The 26,474-nt window shown below is 51.8% G+C and overlaps 1 protein-coding gene across 3 annotated transcripts in view; it reads right to left on the bottom strand.

Moving 5' to 3' along the window:
• Positions 1-26,474, bottom strand: part of EFCAB6 (EF-hand calcium binding domain 6) — a 252,818-nt gene that overhangs the window by 11,647 nt on the left and 214,697 nt on the right. For all 3 annotated transcript variants that reach the window (XM_027540564.1, XM_027540563.1, XM_027540565.1), the window contains one exon: positions 6,029-6,256. In XM_027540564.1, the coding sequence (XP_027396365.1) occupies positions 6,029-6,256 (228 nt within the window). The remainder of the gene's footprint in view (positions 1-6,028; positions 6,257-26,474) is intronic.

Here is a 26,474-nt window from a genome sequence, read left to right as displayed (position 1 = left end):
CAAAGACTCACATGATAAAACTGACCAGACGGGAAGACCCTTTAGAAATGAAGAGGGACAGGGGACAGGGCGCTCAACCACGTTCTGAGTGCATCATCAGGAAGGGCTTTACGGAAGGAAGATGCAGCTGAAGAGGAGGGCGGGCTGCCGGGGGGCTCTCAGGCCCTCCCGTCTTAGCAAGACTTGGGAGGCAGGAAGGAAGAAGGTCATGCTATGAAGGACAGAGACAAAGGATGGGATGCGGCGATGAGTTGAAGAACAGATGTGAAGACATTTACAAAACAGCCCAGGACAACAAAAGGGGCTTGTTCTCAGGCATGTGAGGCAGGGCCCACCACCTTCCTGATGAAATCCTATGACGCAGTGAGATCAACGCAGGACCATGCAAACCCTATTCTCATCTTCTTGTAACTGAAGGGGACTCGATGGGAAGAATACACATCCCTAGGATGACTCGGGGGCTCCCCTGGTGGCTCAGTGGCAAAGAATCCACCTGCTGATACAGGAGACATGGGTTCAATCCCTGGGTCAAGAAGATTCCCCTGGAGAAGGGAATAGCAACCCACTCCAATATCCTTGCCCGGGAAATCCCATGGACAGAAGAGCCTGGCGGGCTACTGCGGTCCATGAGGTTGCAAAAGAGTAGGACATGACTTAGTGACTACACAACGACAGGATAACAGGAGCCTGGGTGGGCTGGTAAAGAATGGGAGGCCACATGTGGTTCTCCAGTCCTGACAGGTTACAGCCCAGGACACTGATGGAGCCAGGGATGCAGCGCAGGATGGCGGCTGGGGGTGGGGGTGCTGCGGGGACAGGCAAGGCATCGAGAGGACTGGGAATGGGCACCCCAAAAGTGGATTCTGGAGAATTACAGTCCTGTGAGCTGGACATGAAACCTGGGCAGAATTCTTGTGGTTTGTGAATAAGCTGAAAAGCAAGTGAGTTTCCACGTCATGTGGCAGAGCGTGGCCTGCTGAAAGGTCCCCTGGGAATGCAGAAGAGCAGTCATCGGCCTGCTAAACATGAGGACTCAGGACCTCGGTCCTGCTTCTGCTCGTGAGGTGGCAAGCTGCAAGGGAACGCCACCTCATCTTACCAGCAAGAAAAAGGAATCTGAACTCAAAACTCTTCTTGAGCCTGTCTGCGAGCCGAGGTTGCAGGAGCCGAGAGGACTGAATTCCATCGAGCCCCAAGGCTCCAAGGAGATCCTGACACCCCAGCTCTCATGCCCGGTGGGGCTCAGGAGGAAGTGGGAGTGTGGGAAGAAATCAGCTGAGATGTTAGCAAATTCCCCAAGGCCAAATGGGGGCTGGCGCTCAGGCTGGGAGTCTTGGGCACAGGGAATGATCAAGCTCACAAGCCCTCCTTCTTCAGCCTTTGCTGCTGCTCCTGAAGGGGAGGCTACTGGTGGAGGACAGATGTGAGACACCACCCGTTTCTCCAGATACCCTCTCCTGGGAGGCGAAGCCGCTGAGGGAGGCAAAGCGAGTCCACTCAAGCCCGGGGGGCTCCTTCTGCTGGAGGGATCTGCCCCTGAGCACACCAGGGGCGAGCATAGCAGTAACAAAATTCAAATGTGGCTCGATCACCCACCAGACTGACTCAACAAACCCCCACACTCACAGCCTGACAGAGAGGAGGTGAGCCTGTTTCCAGCCATAAATATTATTTCCACCACAGTCTACGATTCTCCTTTACATGCTGTCTGTCATTCAGCAATTTTTTTTAAAAAGTTCTACATACAAACAAAAGGAAAACTGACCCATTGCCAAGAGATACAGCTGTCAACAGGTAAGACTCAGAGATGACCCCCAGTGTGGGGATTATCAGACAAGGACGTTAAAAAAACTATGGACATTAAACTAAGGACATTACAACAACACATTAGATCCATGAACTAATGCGTCCGTGGATGTAATAGAAAAGGTGCACAATGTGCATGAACAGAAGGAGAATTTCAGCCAAGAGGTGGAAGCTATTTTTAAAAATGCACTGTTACGTTCAAACACAACAGAGAAATGGGATTAAGCAGAAACAGAGACGAGCAGCGTGGCATTGGCGGCCTGGTGTGATGCAGGTGGTGGTGGGACTCTCTCGGGAACAGACGAGAGGCCCCCGTGTGAGACGGGCAGTTAGAATGAGGCCATCGCCCACCACCTGACGTGGAAACAGAGGCAGCTGGGGAGAGCCGCGGCTAGCCTGATGCTGACAGTGGGCGCAGGATTTCCACGGTCACTGAGGATAGAGGCCTGGAGGCCAACACAGGAGGAGCCCAGTCAGTCTCTAGGACCAGCCAAGGCAGCTTCGGGACCACCTCCAAGTGGGGACCATGCCCAGGGTTGATCCGCCTGGGCGAGCTGCGTGTGGAGCATTTGGGGCTTATCGCAAGCGCCCGCCTGGCTCCCGTCTCCTCACACCTCACCCCCAGTCTCGGCGCGGGGCCTCTGGTAAAAGGGAACTGGCACTGGCAGCCCCTGCCTTTCTTCCTCGCTGGGACCTGGGCCCTGGAGCAAGCATGTGATAATTAGCAGACGTCTCACCTGCACGGAGAGATGCTGGAAGGCAGCTAAAAGATCGCTTTAAAGTGTCAGGGGGAGAAAACTTGGATTTAGAACTCTATCCCCAGCCAAACTACCTTTTGAGGATGAGCATGAAATAGAGAAGCTCTCTGGCTTACTTGTCCCTGAAAGGGCAAGTAAAGATGCGGTTGAGCAAAAGAGGAAGTGAACAGGAAGTGGGAGTGGGACCAAGGGTGGGTGATGGTGGACATCAGATCAGTGAGGCACCCAACACCCCCCTTCCCTGTCACCACCCCAGCAGCACCCCACCCCTGGCTCCTTCGGCCTCCTTATCCTCTGCCCCTCTTCTCTCTCTTACACCCAGACTCACTGAGCAAATCCTGTTGCTTCCAGCTCCGAAACACATCCGTGATTCGACCTCGTCTGCTCCCAGCCATCCACCTGGCCTGGTCTTTAATCACATGCCTCCTTCCCAGGGGCCTCCCCTGACTGCCCTCCTCACAATGTATTGCCCCCACCCCTCCCTACAACAATTCCCCAGCACTGCACTCTTTCCTGGTTTTTATTTTTTGCCTCTATGGCCATCCAAGATACACATATCTTAACATATTTTGTTTACTGTCCATCTACCCCTCAAGGAACAAAGACCCCATGAGCAGGGTGTGTCTCCTGGGTCCACATCCCAGCACTGTGTCCTCAAGGAAAGCACCCTGACCCCCTGGGTCCAGACCAGCCCCTAGCTCTGCTCTCCTAGCATGCCGAGCCTCCCTTTATAGCAGAGAGTGGTGTGGAATCACAGAAATGATGTTCCCACAGGCATTTAATCTCTCTCTACCCTCCCGGGATGCAGACTCAAGGGAGGCAGGGAGCAGGCCCTCGTTGGTTCCCCAGGACCTGATGTCAACACTCTGCTCAGAGGACCAGAAGTCCACTCCTCAGTGAAGGAGGGGGTGCCTGCTGCCTTTGGGCACTCACTGTGCAGCCAAGACAGACAGCGCTGTGCGCAAGGACACGCAAGAGGGTGCCAAGGGGTCGGCAGATGGAGAGCTGGGGTGGGGGGCGGGTAGGGCAAAGCGGGGTGTGGTCAGCTCCAGCAGGGAAAGGCGTGGTCAGAAAAGAATTCTCTTGACCAGAGAGATACAAGGGGGTGGGCCGGGGGCAGGCAGAGACAGCAGGGGTCAAAGATGGAGAAGGCAGAACTGCAGCCTGGGTGGAGGGCGCCTGGACCAGCCTGGGGAGCACTGTCCCATCTCCTAGGGAAGGACACCGAAGCTCAGAGAGGCTGAGTACGCCAAGGTTACACAGCTGGACGAGTGCAGAAGCAGGGCTGCCTACATTTCTCTCACTCCTAGAGGTGTTTGCTTTAGAAGCATCACATCTGGAATGTTCAGAAATGTTTGAGTTCCTCTCCCTAATGCAGCTGCGTAGTCACAGTCTTTAGGCAGTCGCCATGGGCTGCTCTAAATTGCCTCATTGGGACAGGCTCTCCCTGTGGGGCCCGTCTCCTTAAGCCAGATCCAAGAGGACACAGTTCTATGGCCTTTTATAACACGCTTTACACAGAGCCATGAAGACCTTCAGTGTCCAACTTCACCTGCTCTGAAAGCCACTCTCCTTTTCTGAAAGGTTAATTGTGCCAAAAGTTTTCCAAAGATGTGGCACTTCTCGGCTTAGGGAGCTCTGTTAAGTCAAGAAAGCTGGCCCCTCGGATTCACGATGACTGGATCTTTTAGAGATAAGTTTATAATGTAGATAAACTAAGTCCTAGAATCTGTACTGGCAAGCTACTGAACCTGGCCGGACCTGTCCCAGCGTCTCCGATGGACTCGTCCCCTTGCTGGGACGTGTCCAGTCCAGCGTGCACGTTACTTCTGTATCTTACTCTGCCAGACTCAGGACCATCCACCTGAGAAGGTCGTTGGCTAAGCAGCTCATGCGAGGAGAAAACATATGGATCTCGGGGGCTTTTGCTTTCTGTTTACCAGCCTGTATCTAGAAGCAGGCTTCCCCAATATAGCACAATTTCTGCTAATCATCACCCAACTTAAACCGCGGTACTTATGCCAGACTTTGACGCTTTTGATGATGCAGTCTGTCTCTGAGATATGTCCGTGTATTTTTAGAAGGCAGCGTTTAAGTGCTTGATCGTGTGGCAGGGGATATGGGGTGGGGGTGGGGGTGTCTGTGCTGGGGATGGGGAAGCTTTTTCTTCGTGGACCATTAAAATCAAATTCTCTGTTGAGAATGCCAGATACGCCAGCATGTCATTAATTTACATCTATAATTAGAGTAAAATTTTACTCATTTAGATGGAATGAAAAATCTTTATTAGTAAAACCTTTATTAGCAAAACCTTTATTAGTTGGCTCCATAGAATAATAAATGCAACTGTATTAATTTGAAAGGCTTCCATCCATTGGTAGCAATGGAGAGACGTATTTCAAACAGCTTCACTTGCTGTGGTTGTTCTTCGGGACAGAATTCTTTGGAAAGAGCGCTTAATTTTTCTTAGCAAAAAAATGGTCATAATGCCCAAAAAAGTGGTATTTTAGGAAAGTGAGATCTGATGTTCGTATTAGTAATATCTTTAACAAATTCATTCTTTAGGGTAGTGAGTTCAGCGGCCTGAGTAGGGCTGGAGGGTGGGTGTGATGATCACTCAAGATTATTTTCAGTCCTTACCCTAAAAACTCTGAGACTAGGAGTCTTGAGGTTGGAGTGGAGTCTCTCCCAGCTCTGGGTGGCGGGGGGCGGGGGGGGGGGAGCGGGACAGAGTGACATTCCCACATAGGGAGCTGTAGGAAGTGCCTGGGCTAGGTCTGAGTGGAACCAGGAGGAAGAGGGGAGGCTGGGTTGCTTTTGTGAGTGTTCTGGATTTCCTTTTTCATCTGAATTATTCTCTGGGAATGGATGGGGCCTCAGTTCGTCTGAAAGCAGGAGCGGGCTGGTGGCAGTGCATTTTCTGGGGGAGAAGGGACAGCCACGTGTGTGTTCAGATTGTTGGTGCTCTGTGGTATTAGCTGCTCAGCGCCTGGGCTGTTGGGGTCTGGGTGGGGGACGTGGACATGGTCCACCCGCGGGACATGCTGAGCACCTGCTCTGTCCAGCCTCACCTCCCCGGCTCAAGTGTGGAGAGAAACTTGCCATTTCTCTGGATCAGTTGGGCCCCAGAATGATCCAGGGAAGGAGTAAGAGGGGTAGCGGGAGCTGGAGCTGAGTTTAATTCGATTTTAAAAATAAAGGTGACATGATTTGCACTCTAATTGAGATGGTGCATTCCATACCTGTTACAGGAACAGAAGGCTCCTGTGTCTCTTTAGTAAGATTTAAAACAACAGCAGCAATCCCCCTCTCCCCCAAACTGCCAAAAAAAAAAAAAAAAAAAAAAAACCCTTCCCATATTTAAAAAATAGAGAACAACCTTAAACTCTCTATACTCTGGGAAACAGCCAGCCTGATGCTCATAATGACACTGCTTAGGAGGCTGAACAGAACGCAGTCCTTACTTGCTCGTCCGTTAGAACCTGGACATGGCGAGTACAGATGGACCGGAACTCGTCCCTGGAGGCGGTGTTCGTCTTCATGGTGTCAAAGTTCTCGAACTCCTGGGCGATGGCGTGGTAGTGGGAGGTCACGGCCTTGTGCAGGCGAGCCAGCAGCTCCTGGTTTGCCATTTCCTTGGGCGATAAGGGCCGTGGACCTCTGGGCATCTTCTCAGCCCACTCCACAGCGGTCTGGGCAAAACAGAACAGAAAATTGATCCCTTTAGTGAATAATGAATTGCCTTAGCTCTGGGAGCCTCAGGCAAGGGTGGGGCCCGGGAGGCCCAGCTTCCTGAGGAACTTGAGCCAGGAGTCAGAGAGACCAGAGGCAGGACTGCAGGTGCAGACTTGCCTGAAAAGTGGGAGCCTGGGCTGACCAGCCGCAGAGTAGGGAGCAAAGCGACTGAGCCCGCAGGGCAGGGCAAGGGCCGGGCCCGAGGAGGGCACACCTCTTACCCTCAGCCATTCGCTCACTTGGCCTGTCCCCTGGTTTGCTGAACACACACACTGTGAATGTCTGCTCTGAGTGGTGAGGGACTCAATAGGGATGCGGATCCAGACTGCTTTCATTTCCAGCCCTCCGTACGGGCTGATTTATGCTCATGACAGCTGTGATGTGAATGGCATTGTTAATTTATTTGCTTGGCTGTGCCAGGTCTTAGCTGTGGCATGCAAACTCTTAGTTGCGGCATGTGGGATCTAGTTCCCTGACCAGGGATCGAACCCGGGCCCCCTGCATTGGGAGAGTGGAGTCTTAGCCACTGGACCACTAGGGAAGTCCTGTAAATGGTGTTTCTTTTTGTTGACTGCTACCATATCATGCTGCAGCTCCACTCTCGGTTAAGTGTCCTTGAGACTTTGAGACCCTCAGGGATTTAATCCTGGCGAGTGTAGAGTCCTGCAGTTGGAGGCTGCAGGGACCACGGAGCTGGCCTGCTTGCCTAGATCTCATTCTGCACCCCTGGGAGGTGCTTACAGGGCCTGGGGACGCTGTCCATGGTGCTGGGGAGCCCTGAGGAGGGATAGGACCAGTCTGGGCACAGGACAGCTTTCTGCGGGGAGGTGTGAGCCAGGAGGAAAGAGAGGATCTTCTTATGGGCTGGCAGTGAGCATGTGGCCAGGTGAGCCAGAGGGGCCTGTGGAGGCCTGCAGCCCACGTTCAGTAACTGCTGATGATCAGTGTGGTGGACAGAGAGACCACAGGAAGAGCAGTGAGTCGAGTTACTGATTGATTCTCAATAGCCCTGGAAATGACAAGGGTTTCTGTGTCTACCCTGGGCACCGAGGAGACTGAAGTTGGAAGGGAGAAGCCGGGGCTAGGGGGCGGGGTGGGCAGAGACTGAGTCCTGAGCCTCCTGCAAGGGTAGTTAGAAGGGCGAGGTCTGCAGCATCTCTTTGCTGCCACTAGGAAAAGGCCCCAGAAGCCAGACCTGTGCTCACCACATCAGCAGGTGGGCTCCTGGAGTTATGAGGAAGGGGTGGGGCCCTGGGGTTGGGGGGCGGGGCTGGTCTCCATGAGAACCCAGGGGTAATAAGGCATGAAGGCTGTCCCCACACCAGGGTGGATTCTCAGATACACTGGGTTTCTCCAGTCAAAACCATTAGTGACTGGTGGCTAGAAGGCCGGTTCTTTCAAAGCACCAGCACCTGGCCAGATGATCACATCCATTCCCCACAACCCATGTGAAAACTTTGTCATGACTCAAGTTCAGCAGTTCCACAGGAGTATGTGGAGTATATGCTACTTTCCTGCAGGACAGAGCAGAACGTTCCTCTACAAAACTGTATCAAACACGGGATGCTGCTGACAACACCATCAAAAGCGTGGCTATACACCCTTACAACACTCATACCACAGCCCACTACATCCTCGACCACCCAAAGGCTAACAGACGCTTTCAGATACATCCATTGGGAGCCATCTGCAAAGTGAATGAACGCCTTTCATTTTTCATCCTAGAAAAAAAAAAGTGATCCTACAGATGCATCTTACACTTTTTCGAACAGTTGGAAACACGCCTCCTGTGTCTAAGTATGAAGGCCTTTCCCTAAACACCTCGAGGGGTGTCATTGATCAGAGAGCAGAGGGATCTTTGCTGGGTGGTTTCCATCCCTATGCTGGTCACACCTGTGGGGCCTGAGGAGGACGCGCCACGGGTGAACATAACTGGAAAGAACACGGGTGTCGTGTTGCGAGGGGCAAGGTGGAGACCCCTCTGACTCTGGCTCTAACTGGCCGTGTGACGTCCACACGCCGCCGAATCAAGTTTTCCTGGGTTTCCTCATTTTTTCTGGGAGGAATCTAGGCTCCCACGAGACGGGGTGTGTGAATGCTCTTTGAAAGTGTTAACACAAAAAACAAATCAGAAATTCTTCTGTTTTAACAATAGATATGGAAGAACTCTAACAAAGTAAAATGGGCAATCTTAGGTTAATATGCTTTAAACTCTAGAGGAAATTGAATCATTTTCTAGCAAGATATAGATTACTAAATTTAATGTAAGTAACATTACGAATAGACAGGTAATCAAAAAAGAAGTTTAAAAAGCTGTTAAAAGAGCTACCATCTATCACTAAAAAGGTGTCAAGCCCTGGAGTGGGTGGGTTGCCATGCTCTCCTCCAGGGGATCTTCCCAACCCAGTCTCTGCCTTGCAGGCAGACTCTTTACCATCTGAGCCACCAGGGAAGCCCAAGAATACTGAGGTGGGTAACCTATCCCTTCTCAAAGGGATCCTCCTGGCCCAGGAACTGAATCAGGGTCTCCTGCATTGCAGGCGGATTCTTTACCAGCTGAGCTACCAGGGAAGCCAGATAATTTTTACATTAGTCAAATTATTCCAGAACACAAAAAGGGATATATAGTATTCCAGTTCATTGTATATTACCCTAACACAAAAATATAATCAAGAAAACACTTGAAAAATATGAGCCAATCTAGTTTACGGACGTAACGGCAAATATAACAAAACTTTTTTTAAAACCATTTTTTTAGGAATATTTAGTGCTGTGTTTTAAAACGGCACACCAAAATCAATTAGGGTTTATTCCAAGAATTAGGAAGTTTTCCTTATAATTAGCAAAGGTCACATATCAACACATGGCAAAGTTCATCTATCAAAATTTGGCAGTCATTCCCGATAAAATGGTATAGAATAGAAAAGTACACACATACTATCCAGGAATAAAATGAACATCTTAAACACAAGAGTATTAATCAGACACTATCTGTCAATGTGTGCCATGGGTGAAATATGAAGCATTTCCATTAAAGTTAGAAACAAGACAGGCAGGCTCACTGCCAGTTCTGCTAGTCACATTTTTAGAGGCTCTAGCCTTTGAAATAAGACAAGAAGATGAAATAAATAGTTGAAAACAAATGTTGAAAAACAACATTTATCATTACTCTTGGGTATGATTGTACAACTAGAAAATCTCAACACAATTATGAAAGCGGCTGAATTAAAGTAAAAAATGCAGAAAACGTAATACCTTTTTTCTTATACAATAAATACAACTAGTTAGAAATTATCTCATAAAAAAATCCACATTAATGACAAAGCTATTGAATACTTTGGGATAGATTTCATCTGAAAGGCATGAGACCTATATGAAGAAAGCCAGACACATTCTACTGAAGGTTATCAAAGCAAGACTGGACTAAAAACAGACACATACCATGTTTCTGGATGTGAAGACTCCATTTCAGAAGAGAAAACCTTTTTCAAATTATAAATAAATAAAACTCTAGCAAAAATCACAATGGCTATTTGGAGGGGGGGAGACCCATTAGACACAGATATTAAACGTAATATAGAGACATAAATATGTGAGATTTGCCACGGAATTTTTGGAAGAGGCTAGCAATGATGTTTCTGAGTCACCAGATATCAAAACACCACAAACTTGATATAAACAGAACAATAGAATGAGATCAGTAAGGCCCAGGATATACAAGCAGAACAGTGGACACCTACTCAGGCTGTTCATGAGTGAGAAGGAAGTCTCTTCTGTGACTGAGCCCTTACTTCACAAAGCCCATTGTTACAAACTTACAAAGGCGGCAGGAAGGAGGAGGTGTGGTACACACACGATGGAGTAATAGGGTGGAGTATTGCTCAGCCATAAAAAGGAACATTTACATTGTTCTGGCATTTACAGTGCCATTTGAGGCGACACGCATGGACCTGGATACTGTCGCACTGAGTGAAGTGAGTCAGGCTGAGAAAGACAATTACCATATGACATCACTCATATGTGGAGTCAAAAAAAAAGGAGCAGGGTACCGTGTGGTCTGGTTGACTCCAAGAGACCTTTGGATGAGGGCAGCCCTCCTAAGCAAGACTGAACATCCCAGTTTCATAAAGGGAATTCTCTCTTCCCTCTTGAGTTAACAGCTTCAGAATACCATCCCCCCGAGGTCTGCATCTCAGCAAATGGAAACTGGCCCAGTGGCCCAGCCTGCCTGGAGTCCTCTGTGATGCATCCATCATGCAATCTGCCTATCATCTATCGTCCAAACCTCGCCAACATCCCAGTGGCCCCAGGCCCAGTGCGTACCTGGAAGCTGACTGCTCCACCCTCACCTCCTGGTCCAGGCCCCCATCATCTTGCCACAAATCACAGCCTCCTTCCTTCCACCCTCAATCTGTTAAAAGTACACACGCATGAGCATCACATGCACATACGTGTTAGCACTTGTTCTCTGGGCAGAGGGGTGGGGGAGGGCCGAGCCATAATCAAAAAGCCAGCATCATTTTCCCCTGAGGACAATCTCTGTAAAGTGCAAGTCAGATCATGCACAGCTCTCCAATGGCTCCCCACGTTGCTCGGAGCAACCGGCAGGGCATCACAATGGCCGCCAGCCCGCCCACTGGGACCTCTGACCTCACTCCGTGCCAGCCTCCCGCTAAGCTTCATACACACAAGCTCGTTCCTGCCTCAGGGCCTTGGCACTTGCTGTTCCTGCCCTCCCCTCAGGCTTTCCACACATTCCTGAGCCGAACGACACGTTTATTCCCGCTCCCTTTTCTTTCTCCTTCTCTGTCCCACGTTCCGCTCTCTGATCCACCTTATATTTAACCTAATTTTCTGCATCCCAACAGAAAATAAACTTCAAGGCCAGGGCTCCGGTCTTTTGCTCACTGCTGAGTCCCCGAGTGCTTTAAAGAACCCGGCACACATTGGGGCCTTGATCTTTGTTCAAAGAAAGAATGGATCAGCAGTGTCACCAGCACAGCCAATCAATCAAATGATGGCTCTGCACGGCCACCCCGGGTCTTCTGTTAAAAAGCTCTGGTCTAGAGGCGTCCCTGGTGGTCCAGTGGTTGAGAATCTTGCCTTCCGAGGCAGGGGACACAGGTTCACCCCGCGGTCTGGGAACATCCCACAGGCTGTGGAGCAGCTAAGCCCACGTGCCACAACTGCCGAGCTGGCGCTCCAGAGCCTGCGCTCTGCAACAAGCAGCCACTGCTACAGGAAGCCGGCAACCACAACTGAGAGCAGCCCCGCTGATCACAACCAAGGAAAAGCCCACGTGCCGCAAAGAAGACACAGTGCGGCCAAAAGTGAAATAATTATTTAGAAAACTTTATCACTCTTTAAAAATAAAATGGAAATGAAACCAAGGTTCCGTTTGTTTTTCTTCTAAGAAACACAAATTTCTGGAGTGACAATATCAGGGTTGGGAAAGGTAGAATAAGGTAGGTGGAGCCACGCAAGTGCCTGTCCTTCCACCTGGCACCTGCCCTTTGAAGACTCTCCTCAAGGAAGTAAACAAGATGAATTCATGAAATCACGATCACTACAGTATTATTTGGAGAAGGAATTGGCAACCCACTCCAGGATTCTTGCCTGGAGAATCCCGTGGACAGAGGAGCCTGGTGGGCTACAGTCCATGGGGTCGCAAAGAGTCGGACACGATTGAGCGACTAACACACACACACAATATTATTTACACAGTTCACAAAAAATTAGCAACACTTTAGAGGTCAAAATTGTCTAAATCAGGAGAATGGCTAAATAAACCATAGTACTTCTACAATGCAGCTATTTAGAAGGCTTCAAGAAATAGTTTAACAGTATGGTAAAATGTTTGCAATGTGCAAATTGGTCCACATGACCACACACACGCACACATGTGCACACACACACCAGCACTAACGCTTGCTCTCTGGAGGAGGAGTAAGACAGGGCAGGGGTGGGCAGACGACTGGGGCTCCTGAGCTGCAATCTTGCCTCTCCTGCGGGTTGGGGTCTGGAGGTCAGGAGGCAGGGACGGCTTGGTGGCAAGCAACGCAGAGGAGGGGCAGGGGTCCGGGAGCCCTGCTCGGTGTGACTGCCCATCTCTGCCTGGGCAGGAAATCACAGCGACACGGGGGTCACAGTGAATCCCAGAGGGTCCGGGGGGAGGGGCGGGAGGGGGGGCGCCCGAGCACCTGAGCCAGGCATGTGACCCACACGCGGGTGATGCACCCAGAGAGGACTAACACTCAACGCACGCCCATGATGGCTGCATCGAGCCATCCACAGACACCCCTGGAGCGTCTGCTGCATGCCAGGCTCTTCTGCTGATGCGCGGGAGATGGAAGTAAAAGATGATCCTTAAATAGCCTCTGCCAGGGGAGGGTCTTGGGGCCGGGGAGAGAGAGGAGAGCCAGTTTCACAGGTGAGCAGAGATTATGAGACGGGTCGTGTACTCTCGACACAGCTGATGGGAATGGCTCCCTGAGGAGGAAGCCTCAGAGCCCGGAGGTGAAGGAGGCACAGATCCTCATGAACCTCACGCGGCAAGCTGGCGTGAAGGTCGGGGGAGCAGCGCTGGCCTCCTGCGCCCCCAGTTCTCTTCCCCAACTTCCCCAGAGCCACACCAGGGGCCAGGCTGAGGACGCAGAGAGGGAGGGCGACTCCGGTTTGTCCCAAGGCTGGTTTCACGGCCGGTCGGGGAATATGCTTGGGCTGCCAGCAGAGATGATTACTTGTGTTCACGGCAGAAAACCTGGAAACTACAAACAGGGCACAAACCGAAACAAAGGTCGTGGGGGCCCTGCCCCCAGCGGCACCACGGCCGTCGCCCTGGTGCCCGTGGGACCAGCCTGGGACCGGAAGGTCCCCGGGCCCCAGGCACGCAGTCCCAGCCCGCCCCACCCCGTGCCACCTGGGGCACCCACTGGCCTCGGGAGGGCAGGGCCTCCCGGCTCACCCATTGGGGCACTGGGCTTGACGCGGTCAGGAGCCCATGTTCTGCTCCCTTTTTTGCAAAGCCGCGCTCCGAGTGATTGGAGACGCTGGGGAGGAACAGATGGCTCTTGGTCTGGCGCTTTTGTGTCCCTGGCACTTGTCACGTGACCGTTCTATCTGAATGGGGGAAAATAGGGCTTTTTCTATAACTGGAAGCAGTGTTTCTCCTCATCAGAAAAGACACCACTATCTTCAGATGCAAATGTCACTTTCCGAAACCAACTACGCTTTACATAAAAGGCCTCCTCAGGATAGGGATCGCAGCTGCAAGACAGAGCTTGGGGAAAGGATGGAGCGTCGGGTGCCTGCTTCCGTCCCCACGACTGTCTGGAGTGAGAGCGGTGGGCCCGCTCCTCCTGCAGCCGTCATCTGACAACTGGATGCTCGCAAGGCTCTTCCGGTGACTTTACAAATGAGAAAAAAAACACAAAACAATAGTGGAATCTTATGTACACGGGTCTGACCCAATTACAGGATGATTTCCATGTTTGGAAGGAATCCTCTCTCATTTTTTCAAGGGTATTCGTATAGAACTTTGTTTTACTAAACGCTTGTCCCTCTTGATATCACAGAGAAATATAGACCACCTGTGCAAAAAAAAACTCCCGGTCCCCTTTGTGACTACCCAGCAACAGTAGCACAATACAGAAAAGGAAGAATGCGCCAAGATACGAAGCACACGGTCAGCAAAGAACCAGCTGATAACATTGCGCTTCTGTGGGGCTTTTCTTGGACTCAAATGTAGCCACGTAGCTCATTTAGTAAAAACCAAGCTTTACAGTGAAATCCAGTGGTTCTAAATCCTGCTACTGCTTGGACTCACCCAAGAGGCAGCTCCAACCAGTGCGGGGTCAGAAGGAGGCAGCCTGGACTGGGGGGTCAGAGGGAGGCGGCACGGACTGGGGGGTCAGAGGGAGGCCTGTGCTGAATTCCCAGAGCCCCCTCTTCTGCCCCAGCTCAGAGCCCCTCCGCTACCCCCACAACCCCGACATCTCTGATGCCGCCTTCTGCTCAAACTGGGGTGTCTCCAAGCGCAGACAGTGCTGGGTGACAATTGCGGGGAGCTTACAGGCTCAGTGCAGGGCCCCCCAGACCCTGTCCGTCCCCCTGGGGCTCAGGCCGCACTTGCCATCATCACTCAGCGCCTGACACGGAACAGGAAGAAGGGACGGTTGCACACGCCTCTGGAGCACTGCCAGGGAAGCCACACCAGGAACCCAAGTTTCAGCTGACTTGGATCGAGCTGAAGGGGGTCAGAGGCTGGGCCGGTCCAGCGGAGGGGCCCGGGGTGGACGGTGAGGACTGCTCACGGTCAACCGAGGGCTTCGGCGCCGGCCAGGGCTGAACGGAGCTCCGCGTGGGCTCTTTCTGGTGGCCTCGGGCGAGACACACACCCTCCGCCATCCCTTTACCCACGGGGATAAAACCCGAACTGTCTCCAAGGGCAGCCTCAGATCTCAACAAGATGACACACGCAGTGCTTCACCCGATGGCTGGCCGACACGGGCGGCCTTCTTGCTGCTCCTGCCGGTTTTTTTAAGAGACATTGTGGCCTGAGTCAAGAGGTGGGGCAGACATGGGTTTGAGTCCTGGCTCCTGGCTGCCACAGTCTCTGTCACAAGTCATCAGAGGGGAGAGGCACGTGGCGCCTGCTCTTGCCTGCAGGTTAAGCCAACCTGCCTGGGATGGAAGCCTGGTCTAGATGTGGTCACACACCCTGAGGCGGGGGAGAACCTGGTCTTCTAACCAGCAGCCTCGGGCCTGCCGTGGGCTCAGATTCGGGATGGCCAGGGTACAGCTCTGCTCTCCCATCTTCCAGCTTGGCCTTATGCAGGCACCTCACTTCTCTGGGCCAAGGCTCTCCGTCTATAGTGTCATGCCAGCCACACCAGTCGGAGGGAACTCCCCATGAGAATCACTCCAGAAGATAGGGGAAAAACAGGGAGCACCCCACTGATTCAGGAATTAGCTCTGACTCTGCTGTAGGGAACTCATATTTGAAGGGGGTTGTGGGTTTGATCCCTGGGACAGGAAGATCCCCTGGAGGAGGGCATGGCCACCCATTCCAGTATTCTTGCCTGGGAAATGCCACAGACAGAGGAACCTGGCTGGCTGCAATCCATGGGGCTGCAAAAGAGGTGGACATGACTTAGCAACTGAGCTTGCATGCACGGGGAAACCCCAAGGGAGAAGCCTGTGCCCTGCAGTTCACAAAAGCTGGGGAAAGTTAGCCAAGGACGAGAATCAGTGACACAGGGCAGGGTGTGCTCTGGACGGCTCACTGACCCGGGAACTCTGTTAGCTCGCGTTCGGCTTCATTGTACTCTCATTCAATAGCTCTATTAAGGGAGTGATTTTAGAAAAGAGCCTTCTAGTACCCTGTCAATAAATTGTGTCCAGCCTCGTCTTGGCTGACTTATCAGTTTTCCATGACACAGTATCTAAGCAACTTCTCCAGACAACAGGGAAGCGAGAACACGGCAGGGAGGGCGGGCGAACTGTCACACAATCCAGTGCAGCTGGAGACGGAGACACGTGGGTGTATGCTTCCTGGAGGCACAGGGCACTCAAGGCCTGCTTCCTCAGCTCCTGTCTCCACAGCCTTTGCCATGCGGCTCCGGGTTTCCTCCCACCGAAGAGCTGAGAATATTTCCCTATCCCACAGCTTTGCACTCAGCCATACGACTGCTTTGGCCAAGGGAATGTCAGCAAGTGCCTTGGGGTCGAAGCATTAAAAAGCCTTTGCGTGATCGGCAAGCCCCCCTGTGTCTGTGGTGCTGTCTTGAGAGGAGCTGAGCTGCTTCACTCTGGTCCAAGGGAGCAGAGACATCCCAGGGAGGCCACCAGAGCTGAGCCCGGGCCAGCCAGCCCACATGCAAAAGCTGAACAAGTGTTTACAGTCCTGGAGGTGCTGGGGCTCTTTGTTATGCAGCGACAGCTGACTGATTCAGTTCTGAATTTCTGGTTAGTGAGAAATAAAAGGGACTGCGCTCAGACTACAGAGAAGGTGGCCTTTTGGCTGTCACTGCTCCTTGACGATGGTCACCAGATGTCACTCGTCCTGTGGGTGTCAAGGTGGCCTTTACCTGGCTGGGTCCACATGGTTTAGCAAGGTCTGCTTCAGCTCTCAGGTTAGAATCACGTCAGTATATTGATTTAACTCTTAGGAAGGATATAATTAAGCTAATCAGACTGCATGATTCTTCTACTAAGTTTTGTTCTGAATACTTAGGGAGACAATTAAACAGTTTTTTTCCCATGATTCCTTAGAGGAGGGGTAAAAAAAAATCCTGAAATTTCATACAGAATAAGAACACAGCAGGTAGCAAAAACTCCTAATTAGAAATACTCGGTAAAGAATTCTTCCACTTCCTTTTAAAGAACAGTGTAATTACTTCTAAGAATTGAAAAATTGCTTCATTTGATCAAATATTTTGATTAGCAAAGAAATTAATTGTACTGTATCTTCATTTGTATTTACAGTGAATTAATGAATGCTAAAAATAACAACAGCAGCAAAACTGCCTGTCAAAAAAAAAGATAAAACATTTAAAAAATCTAGATGAAAATAAAGTGAAAGCTCTGCGTGCAAACGTGCTGATACAGAGGCCTCCCGCTGGATCAAGGAACCAACTTCGGCAACTCCCAGGGACCCCTGCTCACAGGGCCAAGGGTGGATGCTCGGGTATCGGGAGGTCTGGAGGCCTTAGTGATGGACAGATTGGCCTTGGCAATTCAGCACGCTGCGTGCAGAAGTGAGGGAGATACGCCAGAACTGCGGGTACCACTCGGGTTTCCTGGGGCATGACGCTGCCAACCCTGGGGTCTCTGACCAAGCAGGGATTCTTTCTGGGTGATAAACAGATGCAGATCTGGAGATTTCAGCTTCCTTTTCCTTTGGAAAGGCTACACTCAAGCCAAGCTTCAAGCCAACTGAACCGAGGCTTACTGAGACCCGGTCCTGGGAGCCACCTTTTGCTGTGCTCTTTCGCCCAGGCTCTGAGCTGCAGCCTTGCGGAAGCTCCTCTGACCCTCTCCTTGCCCTTGGGGGCAGCTGTGTCATCCCTGTTTCTAGACAAGTAAGTGGGGCTTCTCCCTGAAGAGATCAGGACCTGGGCTGCTCCCCTGTGAGCTGATGATGGAGCTCAAGATGGCCTGACTTCAGAGCTGTGCTCTCCCATCCTCCCGTGACCCCAGCCCCCACCACACGCACGAGTACAGAGCCTACCCGAGAAAGGCATCAACACAGACTGAGGGCTACTGCGGGCCTGTCCCAGGCTCGGGGACTTGAACGGCTGAGGCCAGCCCCTGCCTGGAGAAGCTGGTGCTTTGGGATGCCCGTGGAGGCAAGCACGGGGGAGACCCACCCCAAAGCCCTGCCCCACGGCCTTCCTCCCAGACCCTCTGTCCCGGCCTCGCATCCCCCTCCCTCTCCTTGTCCTCACCCCGGCCCCAAACCCACACTCCAGCTGTTCCCAAAGTACAGGTTTCCCATCTTGGGTCTCTGCACGCACTCATCCTGACACCTGGGAAGCCCATCTCCCGACGTCCAGACGCACTGCGAGCTCGTTAGAGAGCCCTTTCTGCCTCCTCTGCCCTGACCACGTAGACCGAGGGCCTCCCGCTCAGGCTCCCTTCCTCTCCACAGCTCAACATTCGCAGAGGGTCCATTTGATATGTCTGCAAACACCCAATCCATAGACCCTTTGGTAGCACGAAATTGCCATAAAATGCAAAGAAACAGAGGAAACACTTGAGCTACCCCTGTGACCCTTTAATGATTCAATAAACTCCTGGCTGAAGTCATTTATGAAACTATGAAAATGAATTCTTCCACCCAAATAAATTACACACTGTATAATCACATCATTACTGAACATTGTACACTAAGCAGGCACTCAGTGAAGGAGGATAGAATGAAAAATAATAATAATGCAGACATTTGGTGTTGGCTATGTTCAGGACCATGCAAAGCTCCTTCCACATTAACTTGCTTAACCAGAATAGCAATCCTGTACGGTGGACACTCAGACACTCAGACTGACAGCAGCAAGCTGAGAGCGGGGCCCTGGTGCTAGTTGGATTTCTAATCCCAGCCCTGGTGCTTCTAGCTGTGCGGCTGGGAATACATGCTGAAGCTCTCTGTTCCTGTTGCCTGCTCTGTGGTGCTGGAGAAGACTCTTGAGAGTCCCTTGGGCTGCAAGGAGATCCAACCAGTCCATTCTAAAGGAGATCAGTCCTGGGTGTTCATTCATGAGTTTGAGTCAACTCCGGGAGTTGGTGATGGACAGGAGGCCTGGCGTGCTGCAGTCCATGGAGTCGCAAAGAGTGGGACACGACTGAGAGACTGAACTGAACTGAACTGAAAAGGTTCTTAGGAGGATGAGCTGAGTTAATTCAGGTAAAGTGCCTGGAACAGGGCTGGGCTCACAGCACATGCCCAGTGGGTATCAGCCTCTGTTTGGACGTTGGTATCTGACTGTGGGTGGCAAGAAGATGCAGGAGCTGGCCGGGCAGAATCACCAGGGAGGTGGCGCGCTTCCTCCTCCCAGTCTCTTATCAGGGACCATTCACATTCAGGCCTCAGTGAAGGCTGAGAGGTGGAGCTTTCTGGTTCCTTAACGAATGGGCGGAGCCATCTCTGCCGGAGTAGTCCTCGCCCCTGGGGAGGTTTGTGCGTGGTCACCTGTCCTCCCACCAGCCTGGACACCAGGGCTGGCCCAGGGCCTGGCACATCTTTGCTCATGTTTGCTAAACGTGGGGAGGTAAGCTCCCAGTTGAATGGGGCAGTTAAAGGCAGAACCCAAGCAGCTCCCCTCCAAGCCAGACACGCGTGTACACGGTAACAATTAAGACGCAAGTGCCATCCTGGATTTGCTCTGCAAGGCCTGCTTGGGACAACAACTTCTTGGATTGACTTCTAGCTTCCTGATACGGTCACGACCTTGTAGAATCAGTAGTACAGCTCAGTGCTGGTGTTTAACTGATCCAAACACGGCAATTGAATTGGATCACAAATCCCTAGAGGGACGAAATGAGTGAGGGTCTCTGGGGCAGGCTACACCACAGTCTGCTTACTTGAACAGGCAGAGAGTGTCTCGCCCAGGTAGGAATAGGGAGGGAGTGCCAGCCCGGATACCAGGGGAATGCTCGTGAGGCACTGGAGGAGCTGCCCAGGGCCCCCTGGAGATGGGCTGAGGCTGGCCCTGCTTGCGGTGTGCGGGCTCAGGTGGCTGCAAGCCTGGCACGGCCTCTTTGCTTTTCTGCAAGACGTGTGGAGACCAGGCTGAGTTTGCTTTGGCGGGCGAGCCCATCCTGCTTCCAGCCGGGGCCCATCTGGCAGCTGCTAGAGCAGCAGGTGCCCAGTCCTCCCGACTGCCCACCCTCCTGAAAGCTGGTGAAGGCGCGGGTGGCGGGGCTGCACTGCTCTTCCTTCCGACTGGAAGCTCCAGGTCCAGGTGGGGCCCTGGACTGTGGGGTGCTTCAACCACTTCGGTTTGGGAGAACTGGGTTTTTTGCAGGTGGTGCTCGGGGTAAAGAAACCGCCTACCAATGCAGGAGACAAAAGAGACTCGGGTTCGATCCCTGGGTTGGAAGATCCCGAGGAGGGCATGGCAACCCACTCCAGCGTTCTTGCCTAAGAGAATCCCATGGACAGAGGAGCCCAGTCCATAGGGTCATAAAGAGTCAGACACGACTGAAGCAACTTAGCACGAACACATGCATTTTAACCTCGTGAGAAGGACAGTGCGTCACGCTGACTGGTGGTCAGGTAACCCGAGCAGGTTGGCCCCTGACTGCTCCTCTGGTGTGACGGTGTCATTTCATTCCACGCGGTTGACTCCGTTTCTTTTCCTTTAGCTCAGGCACGGTGGCCCAGAGCCCCTCACCCTGCACTCTCACCAAGGTCACCCCAAGTGTCCAAGTGACCTGAGTTATCCCTCCCAAGCTGTGTCCTCGACCGTCTCCAGGACAACAATAACAACAGGTAGCAAGTATTCCATTGGAAGTGGAAAGTGAGTGAAATTTAGGGGAAACATTCAAAAATCCCCAAAATTATATCTAGAGCACTTGGATTTTTTTTTTGGCATCAGGGGAAAGAGTAAATAACTGGAATGGCATATCTTAATAATTTCTTTAACTTATTTCCAATAATCTTTGGGCCTTTTCCTGAAAAGGAAATGTCCCCATTCTTTACAATATTCATTAAAAATACATGGATACCATTATACTTACAATAAAAAGATAAATAAATCAAAGTAACACTGTTGGCAACTAATATAAGCGTGATGCTCATGAAAGATTACAACCATTTTGATGTGGGTTATGGTCTCTTCTTTGGTTGAAAACTATAATCTTAAATTCTCCCTTAGGAAAAAAATCATCTCCAAGTTGCTTAACCTCTCACTGGATAAGTTTAGAGGTGATATATTATAAACACCAGGTAAGGACTGATCTCACTGGGTCTCGGTTAGCTAAAATGTGGCAAAATAATTACTCTGCATTGAATAAGGATGCGCTTTGTTAAAAATTCCATTATTTCCATGGTAATAAAGTAGAAAGATTTTATACGGGTTCCTACTGTGTCTTTTAAAAATTCTATGTCTGCTCTGAGCATTATTTTATATTCACAAAGGATGCTGAAATTTCACTTTAAGACTTAAATGTTAAACAGAAATGATTTTCTAAAAACAAGGTGATACTCTATATAGCTCGCACGTAGCTTTTTGAAGGTAAAATGTTTTTCCCAGAAGTGAAAAAGAGGTATTTGCTGAGGGCAGACACTCAGGTGACATCTCTCCCAGCTTGCGAGAATCTTACGAGAAAGGTGTCGGTGCTGAGGTCCACGGCTTGTCCTGGTTAATCTTTCTTTACTTTGCAACCGAGGCCTCAGGACTGCTTCAGTTTTGATAATACCTCCTTGCTCCTCTTTGGTGCCACCTAGGCGAGTGCGTCTCATCCTGACTCTGGCCGGCAAAGCTGACCGGTGCCTGCCTCGGTGGTCAGCAGCTTGTGGGCTCGGGGCTGGGTGGTGGTGCGGGGTCCCTGGCGGGGACACAGGGCCCACGCTTGGAGCCGATGCTAGGATGGTCGATCTGTACTGGCTGTGCACCCCCCCACTTTGAGGAGTGCTTCAGGGGTGCGCCACGGTGCAGCGGGGGCCGAAACGCCAGGGCTCAGCTGCACCCTGGGATCTGGAAAGTTCCGCAGCATTTGGTGTGATGGGAGCTGAGGCGCTTTTCCCCGCAGTGTGTGATGGACACAGGAGACGGATCTATACAGGTTTGGGGGGCATTTGGCCCCCATCTAAGAGACGGGTGAAGCCACCGTCTACGCTCCGGGTGCTCCTAGCTCCCTTAAGCCTTTCGCGACGCCTCCCCTACCTTTGCAGCTATCCCTTCTCCAAGAGCGGATTCAGTGCAGCTGGGGATTATTCACGGCGAACTTCCTCTGCAAGGAGAGGTCCCGACCGCCTTAATTACATTTCGGTAATCTCCTTTTAATTACTTGCCGCCCGTGCATCCCCTAGAGGAAGGGATGGCTGGTGTCGTATTTAATGAGCTCGAGGAGGATGCATTAACTGTTCCTGTTGTTAGTTAACTTCTTTTCCTTCTGTCAAGAAGGGTTGTCAGTCCGCGACTAGACTTCCGAAATCGCCACCAGGTATGGGCAGGGTCCTGGCTCGTCCACAGCCGCCTTGCCATCCCAGTCCACCCTCGTGGGAGCCGACTACGTCCCCGCTGAGACATCTCCAGGGTCTGGGACCTGAATTCTGGAGCGAGGCGTGCGGGGCCCAGGCGGTCTGCCCCTGCCCCCTCCCCCATCAGCAGATGGACGTGCCCTGAACATCCAAGGTCCCCCTGTGCCTCACCCTTCAGGTCAGCAGTCCCAGCCTCAACTTGCTCTTCTGGTAAAGGGACCTCCATCTTCACACCCACTCCCCGAGCCAGTTCAAGGGCTGATACCATTTCAGCCCAGGCGCCTAGTGCATGCGGACGGGCAGAGCAGGAGGGCCGAGCAGTGGGCTGGGGCGTGCCCGGGTGCCTGCTGCAGCCCCTCCAGCCCCCCGGCCCCATCTGTCTTGAAGCACACTTCCTGCCGTCACCCGCGTTACAGTTAGTCCTAAAGCCTCCTCTTAGGAATGTTCGGCAAGGTGCTTCCGGAGGCGCAGGGGACTCCGAGATGAGGTCGGGGGAACGAGCATGGTGGGAAGCAGGGGGCAACACTCGAGGCTCTGGGAACAGCCCCCCCTCGCCATGCTCTGGGCTCAGGGACTCCAGAGCCGGCAGAGATGCTCAGAGGGACCTGTGAGCAGGGATGGGCCTCCTCCGCTGCCAATGGTGCAGCCTCTGGATGGGGCCCGTGAGGACTCCGCGTGGCCAGTGGGGCCCGAGGGAAGGGTTTGGGCACTTTCTCATGGGTGTTTGGCAAGGACACGCTGTAGCAATTGGAGGCCTGGAAGCCACTATGAGTCCCGTGATGGGGCGTCGGTCACACCGACGGCCCAGGACACCTGTCCCCCTGCTCCGTTCCTCAGTCACAGGGCTGCTCCTGACTCACTCTCTCAGCACTCATTCTCTCTCTCTCGCCAGCACGTCCCTCCCCTGGGCACGCCGGCCTCCCTGCTGGCCCCCGCCCGAGTCTTCTCCCCTGAGGCCCCGCATGGTCACGACACTCTTCTCCCCAAACCTTCCCTGGGTCTCCACGCGGTTCAAAGTGCTACGAGGCCGCCCACCCCATCGCTCCCTGGGCGCCTGCTACTAACCCTCTCTGCCCTGCCCCTCGCCCCAGCCCAGGCAGCCCAACCTCAAGCCAGCCGGGCTCTTCAGGGCGCCCCCCCACAACCAGAGGTCACGCGGCTCCCTCCCTCCTCTCCGCTGGGTCTCAGCTCAGACGTCCGCTTCTCACCAGGCCCTCCTCTGCCCAGCTTTATCTGACCCCACAGCACAGGTCAGATGCTGACATCTGATACGTTTTCTCATTGCTCATCTGTCTCTCTTGCTAGGATACAGGCCTGGCTCAATGGCTGACCTCAGGACCCTGCCCAGTGCTGGGTGCGCAGCGGCCCACCGGAAGCCCTGGCTGATGGACAAAGTGGGTGGGAGGGGGCACATCCCACCAGATCCACGCTTTAGAGACACAATGGTGACATGGAAACGCCAGTGATGTCACGGGAGGGGAAGAGGCAGCTCCGGGAGGGATGTGCAGGGGCCTAGAGGAGAGGCTAGGTGGCAGGGGTGGGAAATGGTGAAAGTTCTGGGGCGGGGGATGGCTAAGAAATGGGGGGACAAGAAGCTGAGGGACAGGGAGGTATAGCTAGAGAAACAGCAGGGCTTACAGGGGCTGCTTTGTGGGATGGGACTGGGGTGAACAGCTGATCAAGTGGTCTCTGTCCTGAAATCTTTGGCAACAATTCCTTTTTTTTTCTATATGGGCATATACTACTTTGATACAAATAATAAATGTTTGTTTAAAAAAAGAGTCTTTTAAGAGTTGAGGAAAATCCCCAACAACCCCCCAACTCAGCAGCACACGCTCCCTGTCCTTGACCCCACCGCCAAAGGATATCTGTATAGGGAAGAAGACCAGAGGTGAATACACCAAGATACTGGGCTTTCCTGGTGGTAAAGAATCCGCCTGCAATGCAGGAGGCCCAGGTTCGATCCCTGGGTCGGGAAGATCCCCTGGAGGAGGACATGGCAACCCACTCCAGTATTTTTGCCTGGAGAATCCCATGGACGGAGGAGCCTGGCAGGCTACAGTCCATGTGGTTGCAAAGAGTCAGACATGACTGAGTGATTAACACTTCCATTCCAAAATGTTAACACTTTATCCCGAAGGGTGACTTTAATTCTCCATCATAATGATTGCTATGCTCCAAATCATGCAAATGGATACAAATGGCAACTATTACTATTAGCTTAAACCATATGAAACTGTCAATAGTCAATCATTTAGGGCTCTAAAGATGGCAATTTCATAGGATGCAACCTCACAGAAAAAGAAATTAGTTTCTTTAGCTGCTTTCAAGATCAATAAAAGTATTCCTATCCTTTGAACCCAGTTATTGTATTTCTCGGTTTCTTTCTTTAGGAGAAAAAATCCAAAATGTGGATGTAGACATAGAAAGTGTTCACTGAAAAGCAAAGGACAATCTCAAAAACTGGGAGAAAAACTCTAAATGCTTAAAAACAAAGAGTCAGTGGAATGTTATACAGACATTTAACTTATGTTTGGAAGAACTTGAAGTGACATGGAATGTTAAGGAGAAAAAAAGCAAGATACGTGATTACATCTGCAGCGTTACCTCCACTGGGTAAAAACACGCATTCGGTTAGTATGCTAAGGTTCACGGTGGCATTATTCACAGGAGCTAAAACTTGGAAGCAGCCCAAGTGTGAGCTGACAGGTGAATGGGTAAGCAAAATACAGTCTATCCACACGACGGATATTCTGAGACTTATCAACGAAGGGCGTTCTCACACGTGCTACAGAAGGAGGAGCTCCGAGGGCATTATGCTCAGTGAACCAGGCCAGACACGGAAGGACAAGTACTGTACGATTTCACTCACCGGAGGCACCTAAAGGTGTCAGGTTCATAGAGAAAGCAGGACGGCGCTCGCCAGAGACTGGGGCAGAGGGGTAGGGAGTTAAGTGGGACAGAGGCTTGCTCTTGCAACATCAAGAGAGTTCTGGAGATGGATACACAGCAACATGAGTGGGCTTAATGCCACCGGGCTGTGCACTTGGAAAAGGATGAGATGGTGACATTTACAGTAGATGTATTTCACCACGATAAAAGAATTGGGGAGGGGGGAGGCACTAGAAATAGACGAATAAGCTCTCCGAAGCAGCCCTGGGGCCCTGGGAAGAAGACCAGCTCGGAAGCTGAATTGCCTGGCGTCCAACCGGCTGAGGAAGCAGGCGGGTGGTCCCTGACTTCCGGAGCCCACCTGCTCCACCCATCCCCTCCCTCATCCCAGGTGAGGTGATGCACGGGGTGGACCCGGAGCTCAGAAGGTCTCGCTCAGCAGGATGGAGCTTGTTACTGTTGCACCATCATCATGGGGTTAAATGACTTTTTCTTTTTTTTTTACACTTGTATTTTCAAAAATTTTCTCAACAGGTATTTCTTTTAAAATCAGCGAAAAGATGTAAGTCACATAAAAACAGGGAGAGTCACCATAAACAAAGAGAAAAGACAAGTCATGGATCAGGAGGAGATATTTACAACGACCACCCAACAAAGAAGTGGGGCCCTTTTAGGCAGTTCCCAGAGGAGGGAGCCTGGGTGGCTGATAACATTTGAAAGTGTCGGCAGAAAATAAATCTGGATAATACCAAGGGCTCCAGGGTATGGCACGTGGGGAGCTCTCCCGCAGGGCCGGCCGGAGTACTCGCTGATCGCTGCAGCCACTGTGGGGGTGTCTGTGGAGCTGAACCTGTGCCGTCCCGCCCCCTCCCCGACCCAGTCGGTCTCCGTGGAGTGACCCTGAGTGTGCGAAGGACACAGTCACAGAAGGCTGACTGTGCAAACGGCAAACCACCTGCCCGCCGTGAGCAGCAGGACAACTGAATGGGGTTTGCTCGTTCAGCAGAATGTATCCACGTCTCCCTTCACTGGCTAGTTCTACAGCAGCTTCAGTGGGTGAACTGAAGCCAGTGTAACGACATGAATAAATCTTAAATTCCTGATAGTACAGCAAGAAAACCTAAAGCTCTGAAGAGTTTGATATAATGTCATACATATATATATAGTTTTAAAACAGAAAACACAATAGTACATAGGAATGACCATTGAAATGGCAAAGATGAAAATCTTCACAGTCCCCAGAGTGTTTAGAAGCCTGGAGGCGGGAGCCAGGCTTCGGGGGTCACTAACCAGCTCTGCCACCACCTCCGGGAGTGACTGTGGCCAACGACTTGACGTCCGTGCCCCAGGGCTCGTCTATGAAATGGGATATTACTAGCATGTGCCGCCAGTGACCGCAGAAGAACTACGTGCGTATAAAGGGTTAAGAACAGGGCCTCGCCCACGTAGACTTTGCTGTTGTCATTATTACTGCGTGGAGCCTCAGACCGTAAAAATGTTCATACTATCTGCTCTAGCAACCTCACTTCCAAGAGTTTATCCCACGTGAGTGACTGAGGATTTATGGACTCAGATGTTGA

This window comes from Bos indicus x Bos taurus, chromosome 5 (assembly GCF_003369695.1).
Source record: "Bos indicus x Bos taurus breed Angus x Brahman F1 hybrid chromosome 5, Bos_hybrid_MaternalHap_v2.0, whole genome shotgun sequence".
Classification (NCBI taxonomy): domain Eukaryota; kingdom Metazoa; phylum Chordata; class Mammalia; order Artiodactyla; family Bovidae; genus Bos; species Bos indicus x Bos taurus.
The sequence above is the reverse complement of the archived record's forward strand: the minus strand, read 5'-3'. Positions and strand labels throughout refer to the sequence as shown.